General features: G+C 55.3%; 1 protein-coding gene across 1 annotated transcript in view; it reads right to left on the bottom strand.

Annotated features, from left to right (window-relative positions):
* The window catches only part of Nectin1 (nectin cell adhesion molecule 1), a 61,491-nt gene extending 41,574 nt beyond the window's left edge, over positions 1-19,917 (bottom strand). Inside the window, exon 1 of the mRNA XM_026403506.2 lies at positions 19,784-19,917. Coding sequence (XP_026259291.2) covers positions 19,784-19,862 — 79 coding nt within the window. The 5' untranslated portion in view covers positions 19,863-19,917. The remainder of the gene's footprint in view (positions 1-19,783) is intronic.
* Positions 19,918-20,451: the final 534 nt, after the last annotated feature.

Below are 20,451 nucleotides of genomic sequence, written 5' to 3' on the forward strand. Positions count from 1 at the left end.
GCCCCCGTGGTGGCCTCTCCCCGGGCGGGAGCCAGGCCCTCACGCCTCTCTTTCCTTCCACCTCCCCTGTTTTCCTCTGACAGAGGGAGAGATCAAATGACTTTTTATCAAGGGAAAGAGGCTATCTCTCCTTACCAACACCAGCAGACCCCGACTCCAGATTAAAAGGCAATTAGATGGCTTTGTTTTTATAGGGGCAGAAGGTCTGCTCAGCACCCTCCTGGGGAACTGGATCCTCCCGGCTGGGGAAGGCCAGTGGCTCCTGTGTCCCTCCCTATGGGACAAGCTGTGGCAGGCCCCTTGGCCCACTACCCCCCTCCCCAGGAAGGACAGACTTCCTGTGCTCTGAGAACTGCGGGGTGCCCACGAAGAGGGTCCTGGTTGGACCCTCCTAACCAGGGACTGGTATATCTTCTCTCTGCTCGCCTAAACCCTCAGAGCAAGGATGGGAGCTGTTTGTCCTCCACCTCCCCAGAAAACACAGGACTGACTGCCTTCGAATAAACAGCACAGAACCACTCCCACCAGGGCTCCCAATCCCTTGGAAATGGCATAACAGAGAGGCAGGTCTTGGGGACTCCTCCCGACCAGAGACCCCGGCCTGGGTGTCCTTCACTTGGTTGACCTGTGCTGACGGCACACCTGTTGACAAAGGCCGGCCAGCTCTTCAGAGCACCCAGATACATTATCTCAACGAGTCCTCAGGAAAACCCTCCGAGTTGGCGTTGTTCCCCTGCGTTATCCTCAGTCAGGATTTACAGAAGAAACTGAGGGTCAGAGGGCTGTCTGACCAAGGGCAAAAGACTCACATGTGCCAGAGAACCCAAATCACCCCCATGGGGCCAGAGGAAGAGGAGAGGAAGACGGGGGAACTAGAATCCATCCCTGGCCTTCTAGTAGTTTCCATCTGGCAAGAGCAGGAGGGCCATTGCTGCCCTTAGGGACTGGGTGGATGGGAAAGTCCATCCATCCTTAAATAACCTTGAAGGATGGGGAGGTTTCCATCGGATGCAGTGGAAAGGCCACTGCTCTTGCCTTGTCCCAAAGCTCCCTGGGCTATTGGGCTCCTGCTCACTCTGCCAGCCGAGCCTCCACGCTGCCCTCCTCCTCTGCCCCACGGGCTGCACCCCAGAGTATCTTAGGCGCTCACTCTCACTTGCCCCTGAGCCTTTGCATAACTGTCCTGTCTGCTGGGCGTCCCTTCCCCTGTATCCGCCCCACTCCTGTTTTCTGGCTAAAGGTCACTCCTCCTCTCTTGTGGCTGTTCCCCATTCTGCTCCCACCCCTGCCAGACCTTCTACCCCATCTCCCATGTGCCCCATGCCAGCGGCCATGCCCCTCCATGAAAGCTGTCCACCTTCCCTCCACTCTGACTACGCACAGAGGCAGGCAGGCAGCCATACCCACCTCGTCTCAGCCTTGCCAAGTTGCTGAGCCCTCTCCTCCTTCCAGATTCTTCTAGTTACATCTCCCAGATTCAACCCACTGACGCTGGTTCTCCTACTCCACTTCCTTTGACTTGCAAAACATGGCTGGGCACACACACGTGCCACACGCTGTGCCTGTGTTTGGGGGGAGCTGCCAGTAGCGACAACCCGCAGAAGGTGGAGAAATGAGAAAGACTAAGGCATTTTCTTTTTCTGTGGAAACTCAGCCTAACAAGGGCCCCAGACATGAAAACAAGTAATTACTGTGTGCTAAGTGCTGCATTTTGTTTATTTGTTTTTTAAAGTATGAACCAAAAGTGAAGGAGTGGGGCGGGGGGCGTTCTGTCTGTGGGTGATGGAGGATCCCAGCCGAGATCAAGTTTCTTGCTGGATCTTGTAGGATGAGCAGGAGTCCCTCAGATAGGACAGGGTGCCTTTGAAGCCTGGGTGTGTCTGAAGTGTCAGATATTGGGGGGCTGGGAGGTCTGAATGGTAGGGGCCAATTTAAAAGACCTCATTTTAGACAAGTGTCTGAACTTCATGTTGTGGGCAAAGGGGCATCATGGACATTCTAAGCAGGTACTGACCTGGCCACATTTGTGCTTTAAAAGGAGGGACATGGAACTTTAAGGGCAAACATGTCAGTCACAAAGGACCACAAGCTGTATGATTCCATGTAGGGAATAACATGTCCAGAACAGGCAAATCCATAGATGCATTAAGTGGATTTAGTGGTAGCCAGAGGTAGGGCAGGGAAGTGGGAGCGATGGCTAGCCCAGGACAGGGCTGCCTTTCCGGGAAGCAAAATGAACACTCTGGGTTGGTAGTGGTGATGGCCACACAACTTTGTGAATATCTTAAGTCACTCAACTGTATGCTTCAGGAAGAGTGAATTTTATGGTATATGAATTGTATCTCAATAAAAAGGAAAAAGAGGTACATGAAGAAAGACACGGTGGAGGAGAGCTAGGCTGGAGATCGGCAAGCCACCAGGAGACCTGTACAAGACTGCAGCACCCCCCAGACGTGGGCGAGCAAAGCCCTTCAGAGGTTAGAGGCCCACCTCTCTTCCCTGCCCGGGGCTGATTCTGCTGGGGAAGGGGACGCTAGAGAGATCCTGGACCCCACCCCCACCATAGCAAGGGTTTCTTGTGCGTATCCTGCATGTGATGGCTTGGACCAGAGTGACAGACATGTCACCTGACAAGACACACCACTTATTTTTGAAGACAGGCAGGTCCCCTGGTAATAGAGCAGGCACGAAGAGGCTCGGCCCTGGACAGGGAAAATTAGGGCAGAAAATAACACCATGAAAACAGAACTGGCTTTTGAAATGAGAGAGAAGCCCCCTCCTCAGGCCCAGGGTGCCAGGCCTGAGCCCCTGGGAGTCGAGCCATCCTGCTTGGTGGTCCACTGCCCCCACTGGCCCGGAGCTTCCTCTCTGCTGTGTGCCCTTGCTGGGGCGCTCTTCCGACTGGCAGCTGGGGACGAAGGGACCATCCTTTCTGTGGGGCCCTGAGTGTCTGTGCTGGGCTGTGACAGAGCACTTGCTTCCTGGGCTGAAGGCCCTGCGTCCCAGGCCCTATCATCTGGGGCTACTGGGTCCTGGAATGGGCCGGGAAGGAGGAAAAGCCATCAATCTTCTAAGACTTGCAAAGTCGGAGCAGGGTGGGGAGATTCTGAGACACCTGGGTAGGGAAAGGAAGTGGCTTGGAGGAGGCATGACAGAGCTTCATCCCACCGTCCAGGTCACTCCTTCCGCCTCAGGTCATGCCCTGTCCCAGGGTGGGGAGGAGAGCAGGCTGACCCTCCAGTCCCTGTGGGTGGAAAGTCCTGATGAATGGAAGGGGAGGGAGAGGGGGAGCGCGTGTGGGCAGCCAAAGCAGCCTGGGGAAGAGCAGGGCCGGGGGCTGGGACAGGGAAGGCTACTGGGGGGCTCTGGGCAGGGAGCAGGTTTATTTTCCTCTCTGAGTATGGGGTGAGGGCAGGGCAGAGAGGAGAGAGGGCGAGGCTCAAGAGTTCGAGGGGGAGGACCTAGCTGTTTTTCCCAGCATCCCCCAGGCCACTTCTCTTACCACAAACCTCAGTCTCAAGCCACTTGGTTGTCATGGAAACAGGACGGAATAGAACAGATGGTCTCCACTAGCCAAATTCCAATTAAACAGGGCAGAGATGGATAGGCAAGGGGGTGTGCTCCAGCTAGGCCACGCAGGGCTCTGCCCCCTCAACCCACCTGCACTCCCTGGGCCACCCGAGGGTGGGCAGGGGGCCTGGGAAGGGGCTCACCCTGCCTTCCCTACCTTCACCCCTTCACTTCTCAAAGGTGGGGGCATGGAGGTTAAGGGAATGCCAACTTTGCGGGGGCCATGTTGGGGGATGCACCTTTACATTTACAGAATCCCTGAAACGGATTCACATGTGTTCACACACGCACACCCAAGCACATGCATGTCACTTAACCAGCTCGTGCACGCATGTCTGTGTGCTCAGGAGCACACGGGAGCAGTGCAGAAAGGTTAAGCAAAGTCATTACAGAAGCACACTTTTAACACAGCACAAAGAAAATGCTTTGGAAAACAAAATCAGCAATTTATTCCTATTTATTTAATTAACATTAGTGAGACTCTATCAAGTGCCTCAGAGTGGGAATATAAACACACGCCTGTGACGGAGACGGTCCCGGGGCTCAAGGACACAGGCTAAATGAACTGTTAACAGAGCACTGCTCTGGCAGGGCTGCTCACCAAGTGCCACAACAGAGGGAGGAATAGTGAATCTGGGGAGGGGGATTAGAGGGATGGGTGTGTCCCAGAGGAGTAAGGTCTGACTGGGCTTTGAAGATGGGGTAGGAGTTCGCCGGGCAGCGAAGGCCAGCCCTCCCGGCACGCCTGCAGGAGGAAGGGCCACAGCTGACAGAGCAGATCCGCCCACCTGAGTGGAGTCTAGAGTGTCAAGCAAGGAGGAAACCCCAAGTCACAATGCTGGCGTCACTGGGGTGGCATCGTTTCTGACCCAAACACTGACACCCCCCACACAGACGCTGCCATCGCTCAACACCGCCTGCGAAGCCACACAGCCAGGCGCGGTTTCTCACACACACCCCACAGAGCTCCCCGTACTTAGCGGATGCTGAACAAATGGGAAAAAGATGATTTTGTTTGCTGCGAATAAAACGAGGTGGGTAAGGAGGTGTCAGGAGAAACAGAAGCATCAGAAGTTCCCCTGTCTGGGCTGCGGGTTAAACAGGGTGCCAAGAGAAGACAGAGAAGGAGGCCGCAGAGCTTATCGGGCCTGAGAAGCCAGCCGGCTCCCATCATTTTAATACACATTCATGGGGCACCGACTGGGTACAGGGCACTGAACTGGGGCCAGCAGAGATTTTAAGGCCCTTCCTTTTGGAGCTCAGGGTCTGGGGGAGGGGGAGGGAGGGGTTTAGTTCTAGGCAGGAGCAGAAGACCAGAGGAAGGGTCAGGAGGGAACCAGGCACTTCCCAGGTGGGTGTGCTGGGGCTCCGGCTCTGTCACCAAGGCCCAGGCAGGAGCGCCTGCGGGAGTGGGAGCACTCATTTTGGCTGGAACCTGTAGTGGGTCCACGTAGAGTTGTGGGAAGTACCTGGAAAAGTGGGCTTCTGGGAAAGGCAAGTGGTTCTCAACTGGGGGTGCTTTTGCCCCCGGGGGGACCTTCGGCAATGTCTGCAGACAATTTTTATTGTCCCACTGCATCATGGGTGAGGAGGAGGATGCCCCCTTAGTGGGAGGAGGCCGGGATGCTGCTAAACATCCTACAGGGCTGGGGATGGCCCCAGAGCCAAGAGCTGTGTGGCTGCACGTCAGCCAAACAGTGCAGAGGCTGAAAGCCTGGGCCTACGTCACGGCACCTGTACTTAAGTCAATGGCACTAGGGAGCCCATGAGGGCTCCAGAGCAGGAGAGGGATGTGCTCTCACTTCTCTGTGCCCACTCTGCTGGTAGCAGTGATGGGGCTGAGAGGGGTCCTTCAGAGAGGGCAGGAGACACAGAACTGACTACACAGCCGGTGCAGGCGGTTAGGAGAAAGAGCAGAACCGGGAGTCCCATTGCAGAAGTGGAAGCTCACCCTTTCAGAGAAGCCCCTGTGGCCCTCCCCCAGGTCAGGCTATGTCTCCGTCACAGCCCCTGTAGCTTTAACCACTGGAATAATTCTCAGGAAACTTTGTGCGTCACTGCAGGGGCCGGGAGCCACACCTGTTTTGAGGACAGGCCACCATTACTGGACTCAGCCTCAGTCCACACAAAGGATTGGGGCTGACAGGAGACCCCACTCCCAGGTCCCCTGCTTCAACCCTTGCCTCCTTTCTCTCTATTCCCTTTCTTTGCCCCTTCCTTCTCCCCTGACCACAAGGCTTTCAAAAACAGCTCTAGAAAACTCTTCTGACCACCATCAGAATGGGACTGTGCCCAGGACCCCAGGCCACAGGCAGGCCAACCTGGACAAACTCCAGCCAGAAGTTTCCCAGCAGTTAAGAGATGGAAAATGCCAACCCCCAAGACACACGGACCTCTGCGCTTCCTCACCCTGAGCCACCAGCGGAGTAAAGTCTTGAAGGTTTCTAGTTGCTTAAAGCATTTTTCCTCACATAGTGGATGTCCAAAGAGCATGTGTTGGTTGATTGACTGATCTCACCCAAAGGATTAGGGGAACATTTTCCACAGTGCCACCCATGACACTGCATGGTCAGCAGAAAAGGGCCCAAAGCCAAAAGAGTCAATGGGGCAGCAGCGCTGCTCGGGAGACCCTCTCTGGGTGGCCATGGGGCCTGTCCGTCCAGCAGGAAATATCTAGGGGCCTCCAAACAGCCTGTGGGGGAGGGCAGTGAAGCAGGTCACTAATCTCTCTTGGAGATTAAACACCACGATGGCTCTAAAGACCAGACCCAGCTGGGGGAGGGGGTGGCAGAGGGAGGGTCAGAGGGTGAGGCTTGGCTGGGCTGTGGTGACCCAGGTTAGGGGTGGGAGGGGTGGGGGCTTCTTTTCTGAGCCTGGACATAACCTAGAAAGATCTCTAGGGTTACAGGAGGCAGGGGAATTAAAATTGGGTAAAAACCCCCAATGATTATTAACCAGAGTTACTAATTATTTACCAGCGCTGACTCCTGGACTTGAGGCCCCGATTCTGGCTCCCTCACCATCACTGCTGAACTTCCCATGGGTCCTGCTTCCCTGTGCTCTTGACCATTGGCGGGGATGCTGGCCTGGCCAGGGGCTGTGTCCGTCTTAGCACAGAAGCCAAGCACCCCAGGGTGAAGACCCCTTCAGGGGAGTGGCAGGGCCTGCCTGGGGCCATTTCAGCGCCAGGACGGTGCTCATAAACTGCCTGCGAGGTAGGAACCCCTGGACTTCTGACTGCAGCATTTGCCTCTGGATCCTAACGTCAAAAGAGCTCAGCGCCCTACCCTGCAGCGTGCTGGGGCTCGCCCTCCCCTTGCTGCAACACGCCACAGAGCCGCTGCACTGGGTCAGGCAGCACTGGAGAATGACAGGAGAGGCTGCCAGGAGATCACCCCACCTGTGGCACTGTGGTGCACCTCCTTCCACTAGTCAGCACACCCATTTCAAAGCGGCTGAGTCCACCCCCAGGAGGGCCCAGCCTACCACCAGGGTTACTAATGTGAGCAGAGAGTCCTGTCCCCTAGCCCCACTACCCCCTGTACACACACACCCCTGGCCTCTGTGCACCCTGATGCCTGGCAATACGCTCCCTCTTGCCTCCCTTCTCTCCCCATCACCAGCTTAATTCCTTAATTCCCACTGGAGATAAGCAGATCTTTCGCTGCAATTTATTGTTAATCCAAAAGAAAACAGGGGTGGGAAGGGGTGAGGGCTGGAAAGGATGGGGAGGATGGTGAGGTGCAGACAGCGGCCCCCGCTGCCACTCTTAAGTCTTGGACAACTGTGGCTGAAGGCAGGCAATCAGAGGCCAATGTTCCAGGCTGCTCAGCCCACATCTGGAGCACCAGGTTCAATTCTGGGAGCAACTCCCCTGTGACTGGGGATCTAGACACCGAAGACGGCATCTGAGACAGTGAGGTATGAGACCGGATCACATGAGCTTATGGGAGTGGGGACACTGGAGCTCAGGCAGTCCAGGTGCCCTAGGGACGTCATGTGTGGGGTCAGATGTACTCAATGCCATTCTGAGGGGCGGAAACAGGACTGATGGGCAGCAGCTTCCAAAACATAGATCTTGGTTGAGTGTAGAGGGGAATGTGGGGCAGAGAGCACTATGGGGGTTTCCACAGAGGGTGGTGAGCTCCCCACCACTCGGGACATTCGTGTTCAAGTTGGCTGATCCACTAACTGGAAGGGATGTCGTTAAGAGGTTTTAGGATGTGAAAGGGATTGCAATGCTCAGACTCTAGGATTCAGACCTAACCCATCTCTGTCTTCCTCTGCCCAGAGAGGTACCTTCAGCTGTGCACCTGCTGGGAGACTCTTTTCTGAACTGGCCCTGGGAGGGGGACCAGCAGACTCTGCCTTGGGGGGTGAAGGACAGTACAGTGCTTGGCGTAGCCACAGCCGCGCCTGCATATCTAGGCAGGGAGGGTGACCCACAGGCCTTGGCTCTCTCTACACTGCACCTTGGGGCAGTCACAATCCTGCACTCCCAACTCCCCTGAAGGAGGCCCAGGCGGCTTGGCTTCAGGAGCCACTGAGCAACCCTGGTGACCCTCTGGGGATGGGGGGTGGATCTGCCTGCAAGAGCCCTGGGGCTTGAGTTCCTGGTCCACCCGTGTTGGCCACCCTGGTGAAGGGACCCCACAACATTCCAGGTCACACCTGCTGCGAGGGCTCTTCCTGTTGACTTCTTGTGAGCCTCTCAGGACCCCCTGCCCCCCATTCTACAGTTAAGGGAAGTCAAGTTTAGAGAAGACGGAGATGCTCATGTTAAGACTGACACAGGTAAGTCTTAAAATGCTGACATGATTTGGCTCCAAAATAACCAGTGGTTTCAATTTAGAGAAGAAAAATAGTCCAACCAGTTGTTTGTGATCAGACAGACAAAATAATGACCTAACTGACCTCAGCCTATTCTCTAACTGGAGGCTGAGGGCAGTGTAGACCCGGGCTCAGACGCTCATCGTCTTTGGCTGCCTCCCATCCTTTCCCCCTCCACCACACCCTGGCACCCAGGCTCTGCCCCCCACCCCAGGAGCTGGGTGAGAGCCCCAGCCCGTGAAGATGGCAATCAGTCTATTCAGGAGCAGGCGTGCATGCCCATGCCCGCGAGCACACACAGCATGTGACCACACACACACACACACACACACACACACACACACACACACACACCATAAACCTCCCTCATACATACACAGAGGACATAAAAACACTTGTAAAGAAACACATAAACCACACAGATTATCATTATAGAGCAAACTGTGTACACAAGGGCCAAGGGGACAGGGTAATGGAGTGACAGGAGGCGGGAGAGGGCCATCAGGGACATTTCCTAGGAAAGGTGTTTCCAAGCAGAGCTTGGGGCAGAGGAGGCCACAGACACCCTTGTCTGCTCTCTGTGCAGCAGCAGCCCCTGAGAGGTGGGCGCCAAGGACTGTCACTGCCCCCACCCCATCCTTCCTGCTTCTCTTCAGTCCTGATCCCAGGCCCATTATCTGACTCCTGGGAGGGCAGGGAAGGGTGCTATCGCCAGGGCAGAGTCGGGAGCAGGGAACAGTGGTCTGTCGCCTAAGTTCACCAACGGCCCATCCATCAAGCCAGTGGAGATAATCAGAGTGCTCAGCCAGCCCAGGACACTGATGACTCTCTGGCCACATAAACATGGGGAATAAATCTGGGAAGGGGCCAGGCAGGACGATATAGCAGGGCTGGTCACCCTCCCTGGGAAGAGAGAGGAGGCCCATCCATCATTCTGAGAGATGCAGCAATCTAGGCCAATGAGATGGAGACAGTTCGGGGGGCGGGGGAAGTGGGCAAACATAATAAAATCATCCAGTGCAGTGTGGCTGCTCTGCTCTGATCTTATTTACACTTGGGGAGATGCCTGTCCCTGCCTCTGCTCCAACTGAGACCTGGGAGCTAGTGCAGGAAGCTTCTGCTGTAGATTCAAAGCCCTACGAGGAGGTCCCGCTCCAGGGAGCAGAGAAAAGGGGCGTGAAAATGGTCTGGCCCACAATCAGGGAAGCCATCTGCAGGTCTGGTCAGGGGACCCTGTGTGCTTGCTGGTCAATCCTTGGATTTTGGAGGGACTCAGGAAGGGCCTAAGCCCACCTTCCTCCTACAACTTCCAAGCACTTCCTGGGTGCAGGGTAGATCCTAGCCCCCAGCACTATCACATGTCTATGGCTGGTGTCTGGGCCACAGGGGCCATGTGGTAATTCAAGCTAACGGAGCATGGATAATCTGGAACAGCAGAGGGTCTAGGAGGAATTTCTCTTTGGCGTCGAAACAGATCAGATGACTGTTCTGCAGCCAAGTTACCTTCCTAATTAAGCAAGGGAGTCTGTGAGGCCCGAGCCCACAGGGTAACCTAGGGTCAGAGGTTTGCAGGAGGAGCTTTGGGCCTGGGTGACTGAGAGGACATCGGCATGTGTACTGTCCAAAGTTGATGCTTAGCCCTTAGTTACAACATCAGGAAAGGGTTTTGGATTTTCTGCTCCTGTGATCTCTACTAGGATGTTCTCTACCCCTGCTGGGAGGCTGAGGAGGCCTGGCCCCAAGATCAACTGCCTCTATCCCCAGCTCCCTGTCCCTGGTCTGCCTGGGGCAGAGGAAGCACCAGCCCTTTCATCCCAGGAGATCAAAGCAGCCTGTGCAGGTGAACACCCTAAATCCTCTTCTTCCCTGGCTCCCAGGCAGGGGCCCCGCCCTTGCCATCATTTGAGATCTCTGGGAGAGGGAAAGAGAGACCAAAACCTTCCAGAAGCTTGGGATGGGCTCTCGCATAGGATCAGCTTGCTGAGTCCTGGACCCATTCAGGATGCGGGGCCAGCCTGGGACACCTGAGGGGGCAGTTCCACAGGTCCTCTTGGGGAAGCTTCTATGCCTGGCCTAGTCTTGCCACAAAACGTGGTGGGAGGTGATGTCCACAGACTCAGGGGATGAAAAAGGAACATCAAAACATTCCGCTCTAGCACAGCCACACGAAAAACCCCCAAGGTACAGCAGGGACCAGGGCAGGATATACCAGGGATATAACAATTGTATTTCTTTCTTTCTTTCTTCTTTTTGTACTGGGTATCAAATCCTGGGGCACTTTACCACTGAATTACATCCCCAGCCCTTTTTATTTTTAAAAATTTTGGGATAGGGTCTTACTTATTTGCTTAGGGCCTTGCTAAGTTGCTGAGGCTGGCCTCAAACTTGCAATCCTCCTGCCTCAGCCTCATGAATTGCTGGGATTTGGGGTGTGTACCATCATGCTCACTACAACTGTATTTCTAATACTTCTAAGCTATCCAAAGAATATAACAGTAACACTTACAAGACTCTTGGAAGATACAGGGCTAATAGCTCCCCAGGTGCTCCAGGGAATATACAATGACAGCACCAGATTATTCCAGTGCCATCAAGGGACACAGTGTAAACATTAGGTGCTATGTAGAGGTGGTGGACAGTTCTGGAAGCAGGGGCTCATGAGTACTCCAGGCTGTCTCCTCCATCACCCAGCCTCCCGCCTACCAGAAGATAGATGGCTTAGTCAAGTGGTAGGATCATAGACTCTGACCTGACTTTCTGGGCCTGAGTCCTGGCTCTGCCACTTACTAGCCTTGTGACCAATCGTGAGTTACCAGACTTCTGTCTGGGCCTCATTTTCCCATCTGTAAAAATGGAAAAAAAACAAAAGTACCTTCTCCATGAGTTGCTATGAAGATCAAATAAGTTATTACCTGTAAGATGTTTACAACAGGCCTGGCACCCAGGGCTCTCAATAAATTTTTTTTTTTATCATCATCACCAACAGTCATTATGAGCAACTATCTCTCCATGTGGCATGGACTAGTGGCCCACTAGGCTAGACCCCAGGGAAACCAAGCCACATCAGCAAGGGAACTCTCAGTACTGTGGAGAAGACAAATTTCAGGCTCAAAGAACTACTGAGCAAGGTGGAGAGTATCAGTCCACAGGGTGGCACAGCTACGGTGCTGGGGCTGTGAGTGAAGAGGTGGTCCTCAACTGGGAAGCCTGAGGACTTTCCAGTGGCTCCTGACCTCAGCAGTTAGTGTTTATGGGCTGGAAGGGAGAATGTGAGGGATCAGGAGGTACAGTGGCACTGGGTGGGGAAGCACCAGAGTGAGCAGGGTGGGGTGCAGGGAGGGCAGTGGGAGATGAGATAGCGGGGTGCAGCCATCATGTGCTCCAGGGCCTATGAGTGTCCTTCTGGGGTACAGTCATCCAAGCAGCAGTGTGGGCACACAGAGTCAGGAGTCTGGCTGCCAGTAATGATGTTGCTGTCACCTCCCCTGCAGTGGGACCCGTGTGAAGTAGTAACAGGGCTGGCTTGGCTCCAAGGCACCTCCTCTACCCTGCTCTTATCCTAGCAGCTAACCACATCTGCCCACAAGACACCATGACCAAGAGTGGGAGGGAACCGGGGGACCCGGGGCACAGCTCAGGGAGAACGCCATACCCGGCACCTACCTCCCCAATCCCACGTGGGGCTTGTGCTCCAGAAGAACTGCAGACAGGACCTTATGGGGTTGCTTCATGGGCCAACATAGGCCTCTTGTCCCCTATTCTCAGATAAGGACTCTTATCTGATCACACAGATTGGCGTCTGATCTCCGCTGACTCAGTTGATGGGAATAGCAGCTCCTCTGCCAAAGTATGAACTGACCTGTGTGACCACTTGTGGGGGTCAAGTGAGCCCAGGTGTGCCCAGAAGCAGTCATTTGGGTCTAACCTGCATTTTTTCCAAAAAGCCTGAGGCACCAAGGGAGGGGATGTGCTCCCCTTTGCTCTGGTCTTGTTTTTCAGTGACACCCACCAGGCCACGGTGGTGCTCTGGAAGCCGGGTGGTGGGAGAGAAAGAGACTGCAGAGGGGAAGATAGCGACAGGCACCAGAATCTGCTAAGAAAGAAACAATCCTGTCTCCGGTGGGTAGAATCCCAGGCCCTATCACAGTAGCCAGGGACTCAACCCCAGGGAGGAGACGGGACCAGGAAGCTCCTGACAAGGCTACCAGGTGGCCCCTGGTGGTGGCTGCTCTTTCAGTCCTGAGTGAAACTCCACTTATAGGTGGGAAAGAACTTCTGCCATGGGGTCTCCAAGTCCCCACCCCCTGCTTTTTGGATAGAAAGATGAGCCAAGATTCAGGCCAAGGCCACTGCAAGGATGTCCAATTCCATCTCTGCTCTAGCTGTACAGGTGTGATTGGGTATGCTGTCACCTGTCCCCAAGAGCCCTCCTCCAAGGAATGCTGCAGGCTGAGCTTCAGAGCCAGCTCCTTCTAGAGGAGGCAGACTCTTAGAACAGTCCCAGAGGTACTGCGTCCTTCTCCCCTTTAGGCCAGGGGCAGAACTAAGAGTTCCAGGGGGTAGAGAAACTTGGGACCCCAAGTTTCCAGGCTTGGGGAGCATGCATGCGGTGATTTCAGAGGAAGGGACTTCATGTAAGCTCATAGACTGAACTCAGCTGCCCAATGGGACTTCTGACGCCTATGGTCAATGGGCTATTTCCCTCTCAGGCCACGCCTGCAGCTGTGTCCCAAAGGAGCCACCAGCCAGCGGAACTAATGTCTTCTAATGAGATTCGGGCCAAAGTGGTCAGGCGGGTTTTATTGTCTGTGGCTTGGTAATGAGACTCCTCATAAACTGGGAATGAAATTGGGGTCTGTGCAGACCAGAGGAGTGGGGGTGGCCCAGGAGAGGAGTTAACTCTATCCACCAAATCTTGTCCCTCTGCCCCTCTTGGCTGTGCCATCTAGTCCACGAGTACCTGCCCTCTGCCCTGAGCCAGGCCACACCCTGCCCTGGGCCTGTCTGTACCCCGAGGCTCCACACTCACAGCTCATGGCCACGTCTCAGGCCACATCCCTGGAGTGGAGGAGGGATGCCCACGGCTCCCTTGGCCCTTGGCATCCCACACTCAGACCACCCTGGGTCCATGGCCAGCTCCAGCTGGGCCCTTCCCCAGCCTTCATTCTCAACTCATCCCTCACTTTCTCAGGGAGCTGCCATGCTCTGGCTCATACTGCAGGGGACTGAAGGTGGCGGTGGCAGGTGAAGTGGACGGCCATCTCATGGACACATTCAGTGAGGACACATCCAGCCTGGCTGTCCAACCCAGCTCATTTCATCTTCCTGATCTATTGGGTTTGCAGTCTCAAGTCCTGGCACCTAATTTGGCCATACTGGCATGAGATGGGCAGCAAGGTACCAAAACTAAGTCTCACTTTCCGCCCCTGTAAGGTGGAGGTCATGCTAGGAAGGCCTATATGTTGGGTGGAACAGTCAGGAAGAGGATGGATGAGCTGAAAACAAACACTGTTGTCACTATAATGTTGCAGAAGGGTTCCATCTGTGATAGGGAAGGCAACAGAGGAGGAGCAGCCCCAGGAGAGACTTTGCTACCTATCTGGCTCATACCATTTCACCAGGGGGGTAGACTACCCAAGAGAGTCTTGTTGTCTATCCTATCCTCAAATGTGAAAGTTTGAAGGAGGCAGAGGCCAAGTCCCAGGCCTTCCCTGCCAGCCAGGATGCTGCCACAGCCAGTGCTCCAGATGGGCAATGGCACCCCAGCTGGGCTCCAGCCAGGCAGCGAGGCGGGTGCTGGGAGAGCCCTGGGCGACATGCTGCAGAGCGGAGGCTGTGTAGCACCTGCTCCCTGTACAGTCCTCGACCACCACGGGGCAGGGGCATGTAGCCAGCCAGGCCACCTGAGCTTCCCAGAGCCCTGGCTACTCCCCAGTTGCTGCACCTGGGTTATTATGTCCAAGTGGGAGAAGGGACTCACTCTCCAAGCAGCACCAGGTTGGAGACAAGAGCAATGGGTGGGCAGTTGAGTGTCTCTTTCTCAAGGGAGCCATAAAGGTGATGCTACCTGACAAGCACTCAGGAGGCAAGAGCATTCAGAGGAAAGGAGTAGGGACAGAAGTCACCACCCTTTGCAGGATGCTTATCATATGTCTGGCACTGTGCTAAGCACTTTTCATTCATCATTCCCAATCTCATTTTCACAAGTCTTGAAAATCTGTATTGACAGAAGCCCATTTTACAGATGGGAAAATCAAGGCTTGAAAAGTAACTTCACTGAGGTCACTCAGCTAGCAGTTGATGGAGATGGATTTCAACTGAGCCCAGATCACCACCCTCTACAGTGTCACTATGCTGGGCTGCCAAGATGGGGCAACCACCAGGTGGCAGGGAGAGGACTGGGCTATCTGCTTCCCTGCTCTCCCTTGGGAACCTGAAAGGCACAATTCCCATTAAGACCCAGTGAATACACACCTATGGCCTCTCCTGAGCCCTACCCAGGATAAACCTGGGGTTATCCACTGCCCTGAAAATTCTACAGTGTGCTGTCAGAATGTCTTTGAGTCCTTTTTGAGTTCCTCTTGTTGCATGGAGTTCAGTGTTCCTAGTGGAACAGGTCGAGGTTTCAGATAGTGCCTGCTGTCTTTTCTCTTTGCCCGTCTCCCAGTTCCAAACAGTGAATGAGACTCCAGAGTGTAAAGAGTTAACTGGACTAAGGGGTGTTATCTCCAGCTCAGGGCATTCCCTCTGCAAGGTGATCCCTGCTCAGATCTTAAGTTACTCCTGCCCCAGCCAGCACATCTGCTACCAGTTCTGCAGACCTGGTCTCTATGGAGGGGGGCTGGCATCACGGGCAAAACATTTTCCAACTGGGCTTGGGCACAGGGTACTGGGCTCCTAGGACTATCCTCTCTCCACTCCTTGCCTCTCATTGCCACTTCCTTTCTAACAAGAGGGCTCCTACTTCCTGATGCTCAAACCCACCATGTTTCTAGGAAAAACTAAAATTGCTGACCTGGGCATGCAAATGGCTCTGCAGGGCTTTTCATGGAGAACTGAAGCCCTCTGTTCATGTTATATTTTTAAAATCCAGAATTTACTATCCCCCTCCCGTGATTCTTTCCCCCAAGTACCCAAGCAGGAAGCAAAGATGCTAAATCAGGAGCTGAAAACCTATCTCCCTCTGCCAATCCCAGCCATCCAGGGACATGAGAACCCACAGGGCAGGCCAGGGTTAACCCCAGGCTCAAACTCTGCCTGTTGGCCACGGAGAAAACAGAAGGCTGACAGGAGAGTCTCTTCAGGTGTTGTCAAGGTCTCAGGTGCCTCCTGGTGATGCTGAGGCCTAGACTAAAGCCAAGGGCAGAGGAGAAAAAGCAGCAGCTCCCATGGTACCCACCCACCCAAAGGACCTGGACCCAGACCAGGCAGCTTGTCCTGGAAGGAGCTGGCCAAGGGCAAATCCTGGGTCTCCTCCCAAAGTCACCCTCGCTGACACTCTGACATAGACACAGGCATTTTCAAAGCTTAGAACCACTCACAAAACCCATCAGCACGCCATAGGAAATCAGTTCTATATGCACGTACATTTGATACTCTATGGCTCCAGTCCCACGGTGACCAGCAGATATAGGTGCTCACACCTCCTCATCCTAGTCCCTAGAGAGCTGCACTTGTGATAGGGAACTACAGATCATCAACATGAATACACAAAGCCGTGCACACAACCACTCCAGACCAAAGGCAAGACTCTAAAAACATTACAGGCCAAGTTCCACAACTGGCTAAAATCCCTCTAGCCTGGCATGCTGGCTAATGATCAAAGTTTTTTAAAAAGAAAGAAAGAAAGAAATCAGTCGAACAGGTGAATACACAGACACCTCTCCATCTGCCCCTTCCCCAGGCCAGGAGGCATTCAATTTACCAGGTTAACCAGGAACGATACAATCAGAAAAATCGAAGATACATTCACACCTCCCTTGGGTGTTTTCTGTTTGTGCTGAACAATGAACATTAGTCAGGTGCTAAACAATGGCAGCATCATAGACACAGCAACTGGAGGCGACCCTCTGCCCCTCCAGCCTGGCCCACTCGCTCAGCTGTCAGCACTAGGGTTTTAGCTGGCTCCACCATAAACTCCAGCATAAACTAGGCCCGCAGGTCAGGCAGCCCAGGCTGCGGCCAAGGTGGATTCATTGTGCAGAGCCAAGTGGTGGAGAAGGGAACTGATGACACTCCTGATGTCAGCCAGCATCGGGCATCTGGGGCTACATGCTCAGGAGTCTAGGTAGAAAAGACACCTGCTAGGCCATTCAGCCAGGTCCCTGAGTCCAATGTCTCCTGATCCCTCCTGCCTGGATTAGGCCCTGATCTGATTCTGAGACACTCTCCACGGTGCTGCCTCAAAAACAGGCCTGGAGTCAGCTGTGGACACACACTGCAAGCCTTGGGCCAGCAGAATTGGTTTTGCCACAATGCCCTGCCCAGCAAGCCCGAGCACACCACTGTCTGTGAGAAATGGGGAGGAAATAACCCGACAGCTCTAACACTCAGAGTTTCAAAGTAAACCACCTCATGACAGTGAGCTGTACACAGATTGCAGAGGGGTACATGTGGCCCGACAGGTCTTCCGAGAGTGTGCATGACACCTGGGGTGTGTGTTCTCTTTCCAGACAAAAGGTGTAGGGAAGCCAATTAGGGAGGGTGTGGTGTAGGTGGGACACCTGCTTCTCAGGCAGGTTCTCTGCCTTCTCCTCCTCCTCCTAGGGCTCCCCATCTTTCTTTGGGCTGCAGTTCACATGCCCCACTGACCCTCTCCTCTAAGTTAACGGGAAGGAACCACAGAGTGTCAATGTCAGGAAACAAAGACAGGCTCTAGGGCTTTCACCACCCTGCCTGGTAAAGTCTGTGTTGTTGAAACAAATTTTCCTGTGTACACTCTAGTAGCTGGATTGGGAGTGTTTGTGGTCAGGTGCCATCAAACACACTAGGGGCTCCTCCCTCCCCACCCCCACAATGCTCCCTATCACAACCCAGGAGAACCCAGAAAAGAGCAGCAGATTGGCAAGTCCCCAGAGAGAAGCAGGAGCCAGCAATCAGAAAGGAGTGTGTGTGTGTGTGTGTGTGTGTGTGTGTGTGTGTGTGCAAGTTGGGTGGGCTGGCAACTTCTGAGCCTACTGGCCTCTATTCAAGGGTCAAACTGGGAACAACCATATCTACCTGCCTCCTTTCACAGTGGACTCCAGAGAAAGCAAGGCACGCAGGCAGTGGATCAAGGAGCTTGGTGAGTCTGGAACTTTGGCTGCCTCGAAAGCCACCCATCCATCAGTTACAATCAATCAGAGAACACTTATTAATTGCCTGTCTCTGCTGTGGCTCCATTTTTGGCACCCCACGCTCTCATTTGATTTGGTGAAGGGAGTGTCTACCTTGAGCCAGTTGAGGGTCACCTCCCAGTCCCCCTTCCTAAGCAGGTGGAACACAGCAGGCCTCTAGCCACTGAAGATGGAATTAACCACCCTTCAACATAAAACTGGGGAGAGAGAGCAACAAAAGGAGGGGAGAATGAGGGTGATTTCATCCCCCTCCCCAAACCTTCCCGCCCTTTGTCCATCCCAGGATTAGGTTAACCCCTAGTGTGCTAGAAGCAACCAGAACTCCGGGCAAACTCTCCCTCCTCTGGGTTGAATGTGGATGTGTGGAATCAAAGGATTCCCAGAAGCACAGATCCCTGTGATCAAGCAATTCCTGGAGTCCAAGCTTCTGTATATCCTGGGCTTCCCAGGCCGTCCAGTGTGAGATGTAGACCTCTTACTTCCATAAGGCCACTCTGGGGGAAGGGGGCTCAGTCATGGCCCTGTGAAGTGGCAATGACCAGTGAGCCCTGGAATTTCCCCTCTCCCCCTTAGAAGAGATGCATCCCAGGATTCAGGGGTGGGAATACCTCCTCCCCACACACCTGTTTTCACAAACTGCTCTCCCTGGCATCTGCCACCCAGCCAGATTTGTGGAGCTCCAGCAGTGAGCTGGCTGGTAGGAAAAGGGGCACAGAAATAATGAGGTCAGGCTCCTGCCTTTCAGAAGATCACTGAACCCCAAACCCCGACAGCCAAGCTGACCCCCTCTAACAAACTGCCTGGCAACTCTGACTGGAAGATTCACTGGAAATCTCATATTCTTGCCCCAGGGGGAACTAGTCTCTGTATCCCACCCCTCTATCCTGAAACTGCAAAGTGAGGACCATGTGCTTCAGTCAAGCTCCCCTTTGCCCCCCTCCCTCTGCTAGGGGCAGAGGTCATCATCTCAGGTTTCTTCCCAGAGGGCTACAAGGACCCTTCCCCCACCTTGACCCAAATTGGGTGTCCCACTGGGAACCCAGTAGCTTCCCCAGGGACACAAAGGGTTAAATCTAGGCAAGGGGAATCGGTCGGATTTGCCTCCTAAACGCATTTTCCAGTTCATTCCCCAGCACAATATGCCTGGGCTGGTCCCAGCCTCCGCCCCCACCCCACCCGTCAGAGTGGGCCACTGTGGGCCACCTCAGGGTCCTGCGCTATCTTAACCCTTTGGCTGCTGGCAGCCCGCACCTCGAGGAAGGAAGGATACGCTCGGCACCCTCGTGGCCCCTCGGGAAAGTGGGTCAAGCAGCCACCTGGCTGGCACGAAGCCCGTGGCACCTCCTCCCGGGAGAACCCCTAGCATTAAAAGCGGAGTTCCAAGGCGGAGCCCAGTCCCGCGCAAGGCCGAGTTTGCGATCCCCAGCAGTTCGGGCCTCACCCTCCAGGAAAGGAACCGCAGGTGAGCGAGGAACCGCCTCTGCAGCAGGAGCTGGCTCTCCGCGCCCGCGGTGGAGCGATGTGCGGCGGGAGGGGGCCGAGAGCCCGAGACCGTCTGGCAAGGGGACGACGAAAGAAACGAAGCCCCCCTGCCATCCCCCAAACCCACAGCCCACCAGCTCCCAGACTGACGCCCTCCCCCTGGGGCTGTTGTCTCACACCCCGAGACGGTGATTACGGTGATTATTTTGCATTTATGTAACATGCAGTGTTTCCAAACTGCTTCTCGAGCTGAGAACTGGTTATTAAATAAATAGAACGCTATTACATATTATTATTTTTTGTGAAGAACTGAGCGGAGAAAGTGCTTTCTTGCTACACAGAGACGTGCATCTAACTGCTTCCCTGCAGGGCAGGCTGTTCGGCTCCTCAACCTCTCTTTCTCCGCCGCGCCACCTCCTACTTCCCCTTTTATCCAAGCCCTGACCCAACTTTTGTGGTTCCGTTCACTCCCTGCAACCCAGTAGTGCCCGCCATCCAGTTCCCTGCCCGGGGGAAGCACTGGATGGGTGGGGGTGGGTGGGGGAGGCAGAGGTGAACGCGCTTACCTGGGAGGAAGAACGCGGTCAAGCCGAGAGCTAGTCCCCACCAGCGTCCAGCGGCGCCCGCAAGCCCCATCCGAGCCATCGGGGTCCCGGGGACCGATGAGAGGGGAGGCGAGGAGGGCGCTCCTCGCGCTCCAGAAACCAGCCCGGAAGACGAGGGCGGATCGCTGGCGGCCGGCGGGCGCTCGGAGGATCCAGGTCAGCCGCAGCAGTCGGCCGGGGCGGGGTGGGCAGGGTGGGATCCGCGCGGCCGCAATCCGGGGCCCGGGCTGCCGCCGGCTCAGAGGCTCGGCAGATGCCCGCCGCAAGTTGCACAAGTCATGCCCCCTTCGCCCCCTCGGCTCTCCTCCCCGCGCGGGTCCCCGCCCTCTTCTTCCACGCAGAGTCGGGCTGGGGCGAGGGACCCACCCCCGGCGCGCCCGGCTGCCCGGCTGCGCGGCGCGGGCTCCCGGCCCCTGGCGCGCTCACACCCTCCCGCTCGGCTCCAACTTGCAGGCGTCCATGGCCGGCCGTCCTCCGAGGATGGCGGGACGAGCCCGGGCGGCGCGGAGGGCTCGGGGCCCAGGCTGCGGGCACACGGCTCGGCGGCCAGCTGCCGGAGGGGCTCAGGCTGTGCGGCCGGCGCGAGGAGAGCGAGCCGGGTGCGCCGCGCGTCCCCGTCGCCGCTGCGC

This window comes from Urocitellus parryii, chromosome 4 (assembly GCF_045843805.1).
Source record: "Urocitellus parryii isolate mUroPar1 chromosome 4, mUroPar1.hap1, whole genome shotgun sequence".
NCBI lineage: Eukaryota > Metazoa > Chordata > Mammalia > Rodentia > Sciuridae > Urocitellus > Urocitellus parryii.